At 47.4% G+C, this 11167-nt stretch overlaps 1 protein-coding gene across 4 annotated transcripts in view; it reads left to right on the forward strand.

Moving 5' to 3' along the window:
- Positions 1-2883, forward strand: part of SFMBT1 (Scm like with four mbt domains 1) — a 101879-nt gene extending 98996 nt beyond the window's left edge. For all 4 annotated transcript variants that reach the window (XM_027768599.1, XM_027768598.1, XM_014584506.2 and 1 more), the window contains one exon: positions 2223-2883. In XM_027768599.1, the coding sequence (XP_027624400.1) occupies positions 2223-2363 (141 nt within the window). In that variant the 3' untranslated portion in view covers positions 2364-2883. The remainder of the gene's footprint in view (positions 1-2222) is intronic.
- The last annotated feature ends 8284 nt before the right edge of the window (positions 2884-11167 follow it).

Here is an 11167-nt window from a genome sequence, read left to right on the forward strand (position 1 = left end):
ACCGCTCTTACACCATTTTGTTGAATTTTGTTGTGGGAAACGAAGGAGATCAGGATCGAAGTGGCCGAGAGGCTTCACCTGGACAGCAACCCCCTGAAGTGGAGCGTGGCGGACGTGGTGCGGTTCATCAGATCCACCGACTGCGCTCCCCTGGCTCGGATATTCCTGGACCAGGTAATCACAGGGGCCTGCGGTTTTTAGTAAGGTGTCACGTCAGCAAAGAGCTGTGGGTGAATATTCGGCTGTCGGGCAAGTCATGGTGCGTTTTGGCATAGAAAAAAATACCTCATGACTTTTCTGACAACCTAATAGTTAATATTTGAGTGTTAAGAAAAATGTTTTAACCCCAAATTTTGTTTTATTGGGTTGTCAAAAAAGTCATGATGCATTTTTCTTTTTTCCTTTTCCTTTTTCTTTTTTCTTTTTCTTTTTTTTTTTTTTTAAGAGATTTTTGCTATGGTCAATGCACTCATCCAACAGGCAGAAAGACAGACGGAAAGCGAGAAATCACCACCCCTGACCCCAGGGGTGATGGCCACCCAGCAATCCCTTCTCCTCCATTCTCCTTTCGGGGTCTTGGGCACGCACGCACACACATGCAGCGTGAGTTTCAAGCCACCGGGTCTGGGACTCGAACGGCATTCGAGGACACGAGAGTCCAATGACATAGCCACTACGCCATCATTATGCTGCTTGGTCCCAAGTCATGACATGGTTTTCTATGCAAAAATGCATCATGAGTTCTCTGACAACCCAGGAGTTCCCTTTTGCGGAGTGGAAAGATGATTAAAAGTTATGTATTTGACATGCTCTGTAGCTGAAGCAGATTATCATTGTATTTTCGGTTTTCCTGAGAATTTTATTCCAATCCCTGCCCCCAAATGTAAATGGTTTAAAACAAAACACAAAGCAGTAAGAATTCATTCTACGGAGTCTCTGCACCACAGACGCTGGGTGCACTAACTAGCCCTGCTATTGGTAACTCATTGTATCAAAAGAAACATTTTTAGGGGACTCTTTGAAAATGTGACACAAAGTATTAACTGCAAACCTCAATGTAGTTTGTAATTAATACTATTCAGTAACATTCATAAAAAAAATCTGGCTAGCCCGGAACCAGTAGATGGCGTAATGGTTACATCGCTGGATCCACATAGTCGACAGTGGTCCAAGTCCTGGATCAGCAGCTTAAAACACCAGGAATGTGTGTGTGCATGCCCAAAATCCTAAGAGGAGAAGAGAGAAGAGATTGGGGTGTAGCCATCCTCCCAGGGGGTGATTGCTAGCTTTCTGTCTCTGTCTCTCTCTGTGTCTGACGAGTGCATGTAGCATAAAGCAAAAATCTCTCTAAAAAAAACAAACAAAAAATCTGATGAACTCTTCAAAGATGTTTCGTTTTGAACCTCCTCAACTATGAAAATAAATCTATATCAGTATTTATTTAAGGCCACTGAGTATCAGCAAAACTGACCTAAAAATGGATCACCATTCTGGAACCTTAGCTATTACAGATGCTGATTGTTTTAAGATTTAATTTTATTTATTGTTATTATTTAAATGTATTATAGGGCACGTGTGCTCACCAGAGAGAGAGAAAGAGTTAGCGAGAGAAAGAGTTAGCGAGAGAGAGAGACAGTGAGAAAGCAAGTCACCAGATCCAGGACATGAACCACGGTCAGCCCTGTGGGAGTCCAGCACCTTAACCACCACACCACCTGCTGGCCCCTACAGATGCTCTTTTTTCTTTTATTTTCTTTTTTTTTTTAAAGAAATATTTATTTATTTAATTTCATTTGTTATTGTTTTTTTTTTTTTAATTTGACCAGGCAGAGACAGAGAGAGAAAGGGAAAGTGAGAAAAAAAGCTGCCAGGTCTAGGACTCGAACTGCTGTCAGCCAGGTGGGAATGCAGTACCTTTAACCATCACACCAACTGCCGGCCCCCAGAGGCTAATTTTTAAAAGAAGCTAATCATTATTATAAAAAAAGATAAGGACAATTAATCATAGCATGATTGCTCATAATCTTATCCTTGGTAAAATTGCATTGTTAATTCTGAGGGCTTGTTAGTAGGGAGAACTGTGGAGAAATTTACAGGGGAAACACGAAGACAGAAAAGCACAGGGACCGTGACGTTGACCAAGTCAAAGCCGGCCGGGGCTGCCCTGACTGAGCTGCCATTGACTTCACGTCACCAATACTTCGTGTTTCCTTCCTTCACAGGAAATCGACGGGCAGGCCCTGCTGCTCCTTACCCTTCCCACTGTTCAAGAGTGCATGGACTTAAAACTGGGCCCCGCCATCAAACTCTGCCATCACATAGAGAGGATCAAGTTTGCTTTTTATGAACAGTTTGCCAACTGAGGACAACCAAAGTGAGCTGGATCTGTGAAGCACAACGCCGCGAACCGCACCCGGCTCTCCAGGGGGCTGAAGCAGCCCAGGGCTCTGGGCCCCCAGGCGTCGGCTCGCTCTCTTTGCACTTTCGGGGAAGGAGGACCTCCGCTGAGGAAGCAGCAGCTGTGCACAGAAAGCAAAAGCTCTCTGCCAGTGGAGGTGTGGACACCTCTTGCTCAGCAGGCTGCCGTTTTGAAAAAATGAAGATTGTGAGAAAAGGACTCAAGTAAAAAGAACAAACGTCTCCGGCGTGCGTGGTCTGAAAACAGTAACTCAGGCTGCCGGAAACACCCTTTCGGCCGTGCCCCTTCCTTCTGTTCCTTCCCATGGTAGATTGAACTTTGTCCTCTGCTTTCTCTGTCCTGGAGAAAGAAGACACAGCTTTAAGTCAGCACCGAGTAGGGACGATGCCTAGGCCACCTCAGTGCTTCATTGTCATTGTGTTTTTAAGGTTTTTTTAAATTAAAACAATTCATTTTGGGGATGACTCCGTGGCTCTAGGGTCTTGAATGTATAGTCACACTTGAATCCGTTTTCAAACCTATTCTTAGAAGTTCCTCGGTTGGCTACCTGTGTTGGTGAGTGAGCTCACAGGCCTGTGTGCGGTTTTTAGGATGATGCCATTTTAAAGCTACAAGAACACTAAAAGTGTAACAGAAGTTGCGGGGCGGGGGAGAGAACACTGTCTTACCTGTTTTGTCTCTAGGGCCCTTACTTTGGGTGAAAGTCCGTGGGTGTTCCTCAGATCCACGCTGAAACCCCTTTCCCCTTCTTCCTTTCTTTTCTTTTTTTTCTGAGAGATTTTTTTGCTATAGGGCATGTGTGCTCACCAGAAAGAGAGAGAGACAGAAAGTGAGAAATCACCCCCCAAGGGGGATGGCCACACCGCAATCCCTTCTCCTCCGTTCTCCTCTCGGGATCTTGGGCACGCACACACACGAGCCCAGTGTGAGTTAAGCCACCGGGTCCAGGACTTGAACCGTGGTCGACTACATGGGAGTCCAGCGACATAGCCATTACTCTAATGCTGGCCCCTCTTTGGTTAAACCTTTAAAGTGAATATAATCCGCAGTCCAAGGATGCCCATTTACCACTCAGTATTCTTTTAGGTGTTTCTTTGCTTTATTTTTTAATTTGCCAGGAAGCACATACGCTTGTTAGAGTGACAAGACAAAAGGGAAAGTGAGAAAGCACCCCCTACCCCCAGGGGGCATGGTCACCCCGCAATTCCTTCTCCTCCACCGACTGGCGTGTCCTCCACGCCTTCACATCCAGGACCCTAAACTGTGTGGTCGGACATATGGGATGCAGATGCCTCAAAGCCGAGGCCGCGAGCTGCCCCGGGTGTGTGTGTGCTTTGACCAGCCTCAAGCTGACACGGACCTCCAGGCGAACTTTCATGTGTGATCGCGCCACTAGCCCTAGCACTGCAGAATAGCCTTGCTGTGCTGTTCTAGCCACGAGGAAGGAAGACAGCCACGCAGACCGCCACCTTCAAGTGATCCACTTCGTCGAGTGGTTGGCGTTTTGGTTTGCTTGGTTTTTGTTTGTTTTTGAAATTACTCTGATCACCTGCAAGCTTATAATCTAATCATTCTTCCTTGGAGATTTGAGAATATTTTAAAACTGCAAACGGAGTAAATTCTAAAAAATTGTACTAATACACGGTAGAACAATTGCAAATTTAAAACGACTTTTTAAAATTTTTCCCTCTTCTCTCCCTCCCCACCCATTTCTGGGGACACTGGCGCTCAGTCTGTAGCTGGGACCCTCCCTTCACTGCATAGTTCGTGAACCCCGTTAACTCAAGCCCTCCACCCAAATCGTGTATTGAAGCATAAATACTGCTTAGATCCCGACCAGGTACATCTGCTAGGTCGTCGGGAAAGTCCTGACGTGTTTTTCTGTGCAGAAATGCGTCTTGATTTTCCTGACACCCCAATAGAGAGACACTTCAGTGGGGTCAAAGTTAAAATGTTTGACCTTACTCAGAGAGCCAGTTTTTAAAAGGTGAGTTCTGTGTCCGTAAAAGAGAAGCATACACATGGTACTGGGGAACAGCATTCAAGGGTGGAGTGCGGTCGTCTCGTTTAGTGAACTTCTCTGAGAGCTCAACAGCCCGGGATAAGGCAGAGACGGTCTCTTGAGAAAGATCGATGGAACAAAATAAAAAGGAAAAAAAAAAAAACCTTCTGGAGTTAATGTTTAGAGTCTCATATTACTGTCTTATTAGGAAAATGAAACATAGTTCTCTTAGAAGGAATTTACTGAACTCTCATTTGACTTCTCCAGAAGCCACGGAATTTAGAAGCAGCTCCTCCCCAGATGAGGGGACGGAGCCCCTGGACGGTGAAACACAACCTCCGTGCTGTGATTACCCAAGCTCCGCTTTCTCCTAGAGGAAGGCTGACTAAATTGGACAAGGAGGTGGGGCTTCTCTTAACACTTCTTGCTTTCTCCTATGGGCATAAAGTTGACTGGGCAGTTCCATTAAAGAAGAAGTCCCAGGACCAGCAGTTGGCATAATGGCGGTATCGCTAAACTCCCATGTAGTCGACCATAGTTCGAGTCCCAGACCTGGCGGCTTAAACCCACGCCGGACATGTGTGCGTGCGTGCCCAAGATCCCGAGAGGAGAATGGAGAAGGGATTGCGGCCTGACCATCTCCCATGGGGGGGGGGTGATTTCTCGCTTTCTGTCTCTCTGTCTCTCTCTGTCTTTCTGGCAAGCACATGCCCTATAGCAAAAGACCTCTCAAAAAAAAAAAAAAAGAAGTTCCAGCCTCACTTGCAGGTACTACATAAGAGATGAACAGGGAATATGGCACAGGGCTTTTATTTTCATTTTTATTTTTTAATTTGCCAGAGGGTGTGCACTCTTGCCAGCCAGGGACACAGAGAGAGGGACAGCGAGAAAGCGTTCCTCCCCCCACACCCCCACAGGGCACGGTCACACGGCAGTCCTTTCCCTCCATCTTTCTCCCCTTTTGGGATTTCTGGACATGCATGCACACACGCCTGAAATGTCTTCCAAGCCACGAGATCTGGGACTCAGACCACACAGCCAGCCATGTGGGATCCACCCGCCGTAACCACCAGACGTGGGCTAGCCTAAGAGCACTTCCTTAAGTATCAACTTTGGATTCCAGTGAACTGAGGCTAGGCTGGACAGTAGGGACAGTCTGGTTCCTGTGAGGCTGAAACAGGTCTGACGTCTGACGAGGTCTGACGAGCTGTAACATACGGTGCACATCGGTGCGTGAGCCCTGCTTTCAGAGAACCCAGCCCCTGAAATGACAGGTGCATTGCGAGGACCTTCGCGTGTCCAGATCTCACCTGCAGTTGGTCCCCCCAAGCCTGCCTGAGGTCAGAACGTTTCCCTGAACATGGTTTTACCCTGTGCTGACAGGCTCAGAAGCAGGTTCACAGGCTGTGTCCTCCTGGGCCTTGGCTGGTCAGTGCTGGACTCTTACTGTCACGTGAGTGTGCGGGAAGCTTTTTCCTGCCCGTGCAGCTCGGCCGTGGCGTCCTGACTGTACTGTGTAGACTTCCGGAGCCGGTGCTCCGGTGTTTTCCTTTACAGACCGCCTTCATCCTTTTTGTCTGAAGTGGAGTTAAAGCAGCTGACGCAGAGGATGCATTCGTGTGAAGTCGGTGCCTACCTGTACGGGTGCCGCCTGCAGTACACCCGTAACTGTCAGGCAGGGGTGCTTACCAACCTCTGGGAAAGACGAGCCTCTCAGCAAATTCTGGGTTACGATAGAGGCAGACACAGAAGCAGGTTCAGAACATGGCCTGAATGTGCATGCCTCTTCTCTAGGAAATAAAATGACTCTCACCAACAGAGGAGGGGCATACATTTGGGCCTCTCTGTGTAGCACCAATTTGTTCACTAACGCGGCACCTGAATACAGTGTAGAAACTCTAGGAGGCCTTAGGTGGGTGAGGACTTGGAACCACTCCCCTCTCTCAAACCCCATCGTGTTTCCGAGAGACAGACTCGATGGGACGCTGGGACAGCTGTCAGAAGCACGTACTTTCACTTGGCCCCTGTCACCAAAAGTGCTTCTTAGGACACCGGGCACGGTTTGCTTGCTCCCCACAAAAGGGCTGGGCGCATTGCTCAGAGCTTGGGGACATGGTCTGGGCCTGCGTGTCATGTTCCACGTGCTCGGACGCGTGCACGTGTGTGGACATTCAAAAGTGTCCTGCCTGATTAGGAGAACATTCCTTCTTCGGAAAATGAAGGCGTTGCTAACAGAGATGAAGTATAAATCCCGGTGAGGCCCTTTTAAAAATCTGCATCTCGGAATTAGCAGGTGGCATAGTGGTTAAGGGCACTGGACTCCCACATGGCCGACCTCGGTTTGAGTCCCAGACCTGGTGGATTGCTCGCTCACTCGCTCACTCTCTCACACACACACAGATACACACACACCATCACTCTCAGGGCAAACTAAAATAAATGGATAAATAAAAGTTAAATAAAGTAATTCTTTAGGGACCAGCAGTTGGCGTAATGGCTATGTTGCTGGACTCCCATGTAGTTGACTGTAGTTTGACTCCAGGACCCGGTGGCTTAAACTCACCTTGGGCGCGTGTGCGTGTGTGCCCAACATCCTGAGAGGAGAATGGAGGAGAAGGGATTGCCATCCCCCCTGGGGGTGATTTCTCACTTTCTGTCTCTCTGTCTCTCTCTGTCTTTCTGGCAAGTGCATGCACCCTATACCAAAAAAAAACCTCTCCAGAAAAAAGCCTCTCCTTGGTCCTGTGTCCACCGTAAAGAACTGCGTCGCAGTCCTGGTGCTGGCTCAGAAACTCTAGGACAGGGAGCCTCCTGCAGAAGCAAAAAGCAGTGTCATTTCTTGTGATTGTCATTTTCCCACACCTTTACTTACCGTAAATGCTTCACTTGTGAGTTTTGATGACCCCCCTCACATGTGAGAATGTGCACACTTTAGAAATTTGAATTTATCTGAAAAAGCTCCCCATGACATGGGGTGTGGGTGTGAGCGTTCCTAATCAGGGCCCAGTCCAGAGGTACCTGGTTCCCAGCTCGCCCCGTCTTGTGTTTCCTCAGTACCTGTCCCAGGCCAGGGGTAAGGTGTGGAAGCCGGGTGGTCAGTGCACTGCAGAGTGATTTTCTTGGCTAGGGTGTTGAAGTCTGAGTTTTGGGGTTGTTTCTTTGTTTTCTTCACAGAAACCAGCAAAACCGGAAGTGGAGAGTTGGGATAAAGTAGGCCTAAGACTCTCCTCCCCTTCATGCCGTGTCCGACGACACACTGGTCGGGTCTGTTCTGTCCTGGTGCTATGCCGATCACAGAGGACGGGTTTTAAAGGGGAGCAAGCCACGTAGCCTTGCCAGGCAAGTCTTCAGTGCCTGTAGTGAAGTGTGGACCCCGGGCCACGGGAGCCGAGGGCCTCGCGTGATTTCTGGAGGGAACGGATCACATTGACGAGTGAAACGGGGCACCCCATCGTGGATGGTCCCTGTTCTCAGGGCGTGTGCAAACGGCTGAAGGGTTCCACCTGGTTTAGTCATTCTTACTGCATGCCTAACTTGGCAGAGTGGAGGGGACAGATAGTGTTGAAAGCTGAAGGTGGGCTTTGGGGGTACATGAAGTCGCAAAGCAAATGACTGAGGGAGGTTATGAAGCTTAGGGGATGCTTTAGCTGGACAGTCTTCTCGCAGGGTTCTCTGGGAACGTGGTTTGTTTCTCTTGAGAGACTCAGTGCTCATTTCTTCCTTTTTTTTTTTCTTGGTTGAATATTCTCTGAAGACAATCAGAGGTCTGCCAGGGAGGGACTCCTGGCTGGTTCTAGCACTGTCCTCGGGCCTCTTGAACACTAACTTGTGGGAACTGACGCACTTTGTTTATGTATTTTGCCTTTTTTTTTTTTAAAGCTGCTTGTTTGGAACCAAATGAAATGCGTATTGCAGTGTATTCTTCCTGCTTGCTGCCTGTCCTCCCAATTTCCAAACTCATGCATTGGGAACGTACACTTGAGGAGAAATAGGCCCAAGAATTCCCATGAACTCCCATCCAGTTTAATGGTATTACTTCAAAGGATTAAAAAAAAATTTTTTTTTTTGGATAAATGTTTTGTGTGTGGTTTTTTATTTTGGGGGGTTTTTGTTCATCAGATTGCATGTAAACTTATGGTATATAATGGCAATTTTAGCGGTTGTGAGAAAATTGAAGAAAACAGGGCTGAAGCTACGTTTAACTTCATGTGTGCCAGTTTGACAGTGAGGAAAGCATTTTGGCCGGAGTAAGTGATTCAGAACTCTTCCCACGGGGGCCTGAGAGGATCATTTCTGAATGGATGAGAAAGTTTCTTCCTATTTTCATAAAATTCTGGAATTCTCTTCCCTCTTACTCTCTCATCTTTTCTCTTCTCGATGTAGGTACTCTAATTCCAGTTTAAGAAAGGTAGGAGAGGCTGGCAGGTAGTGTGGTGGCTAAGGGCGCTGAACTCCCACGTAGCAGACCACAGTTCAAGTCCCCGACTGGGGGCTTTGCTTTCTCACTTTCTCTCTCTCTCTCTCTCTCTCTCCTTCTCTGGTCAAATGAAAAATAAATAAGTAAAAAAATCAAGGTAAAATAATTCTTAAAAGAAAAAAGAAAGAAAGGTAGGAAAAGCAGAATTTCCCCACAGTGGCCTTGCTCTGGCATGAGAAGCTCTACCCTGATCCTTGAAGACGGCTTGTTCCTCTGGTGGCCATGAGGATCCCTCCACCTCTGGGTGACAGAGCAGTGCGTGGTCAGACTTCATTTGTAGCTCTGCGTGCGGTTTTCCTTGAGCCATCGTGGTTTTCAAGCAATGAATAGTCTCCTTATGCCCAGCCACAACAATCTTTTCTGCTCACCCAAACAAGACACATACCCTCTTGTTTTTTTGTTTTGTTTTGTCTTGTTTTTTGGAGAGTTTTTTTTTTTTTTTTTTTGCTACAGGGTGCATGCGCTTGAGGAAGAGCTAGAAAGGGACAGAGAGACAGAGAGCGAGAAATCCCCCCGCCCCCGGGGATGGCCACGCCACAATCCCTTCTCCTCCTTTCTCCTCTTGGGATCTTAGGCATGCACACACACATGCTCAGCATGAGTATAAGCCACCAGGTCCAGGACTTGAACCGTGGTCTACTACCTGGGAATTCAGTGACATAGTCATTATGCTAACTGCTGGTCCCCATACCCTCTTGTTTGATTCGCTCTAAGAGCCTCCCTAGACTTAAAAGACAGTAATGCAATTTTCCTTAGATGTTTATTTTCTTACCTTGACTATTTACCCGTGGGCAAAACTTGTGGAGAGTCTTAACTTTTATAAATGAAAATTCAGTTTAAATTAAAAAGCATCTTGTTGCATGATCTTTGCACCTGGCGCCACATTGGATTCAAAAGTCAATAAAAGTCAGTTCCCGCTCTTACACGGCCCACACTCAGCTGAGGGGAGAGACGTGTACCGCCATCTAATTTAACAAAAGACATTCTAGCGAAGCAGCACACACAGGTAATGTGGGAGCACGGGGTGGGAGAGGGTAGGCCTTGAAGCATGAGTAGGAGTTTATGGGCAGGGAAGAGGGGCAGCGAGCAGGCCACTAGCATGCCTTATAAAGGCACAGAGGCACGAACGTGTATTGTAAAAGTGGGACTGGAGAATTATACTTATTTTCTCTGGGTAATCAAGTTGATACTCCATTAGCCAAGGAAACTTTTAGATAGCATTTAACTCTTGTATGTAGTTGGAATTCTTTGGTCTGTGTTATCAGGAAAGCTTTTCCGGAGATGATATGTATTGTTCAACAAATGTAGCCCAAGGTCAACTGGACTCATGCCACATGTAAACCGAAAGGAAGCAGGAAGGTCAGGGGCCTGGATGAGTGGACCAGAGGGTGGGATTAGAGGCCTAGTAGAGGCAGAGAACAGGCCTCCAGGGGGCAGGGGTAGGCGGGGTAGGTAGGGGTGTATGTGTGTATGTATGCAGGGAGACCTTGGAGAATGGCAAATATCAATCATTTTTCTTTTATGAACTCCTTCAAAATACAGTTAGATCCTGGGACCAGCAGTTAGCGCAATGGCTATGTTGCTGGACTCCCACATAGTCGACCGTAGTTCGCGTCCTGGACCTGGTGGCTTAAAACTCACGCCAGTGTGCGTGTGTGCCCAAGATCCCGAGAGGAGAATGAAGGAGAAGGGATTGTGGCATGGCCACCCCCCCTGGGGGGTGATTTCTCGCTTTCTGTCTCTCTGTCTCTCTCTGTCTTTCTGGCGAGTACACGCGCCCTATAGCAAAAACCTCTCAAAAAACAAACAAAAACAAAAACAAAAAAAAATACAGTTAGATCCCTTAAGGGAACAGGTGGGGGATGTGCACCCACCAAGTGTTCGGTATAAACCTAGTGTGTTTCTAAGTAAAAGTGATTGAAACGACCACATGTTTACGGGGTAAAGTCAATTTGGGACCTGGTTAATGAATCTAAGATAATAAGCCTTTGGCCAGGGAAGTAGGAGGACGCAAATGTCTGAGTTGGAAGGAAGACGCCTGTGTGCGGTCAGACTGTTCCCAACCACCTGTTTTAAGAATCCAGCCTGTGGATTCCTGGCCTGAATCAGAATCTCTGAGGGTAGAATCCTGGAGTATTTTAAATAAATTATCCAGGGCATAAGGGATTTACCTTGGAAGGAAAAAAAAAATGCAGTCGCAGCTCCTTTCGACCTGGAGCTCAGGGTTCCTGGACGCTCGCCGGTCTGCGCAGCCAGGCGCACCTGATCT

The sequence above is a fragment of the Tupaia chinensis genome, unplaced genomic scaffold (assembly GCF_000334495.1).
Source record: "Tupaia chinensis unplaced genomic scaffold, TupChi_1.0 Scaffold147003_1, whole genome shotgun sequence".
Lineage (NCBI taxonomy): Eukaryota > Metazoa > Chordata > Mammalia > Scandentia > Tupaiidae > Tupaia > Tupaia belangeri.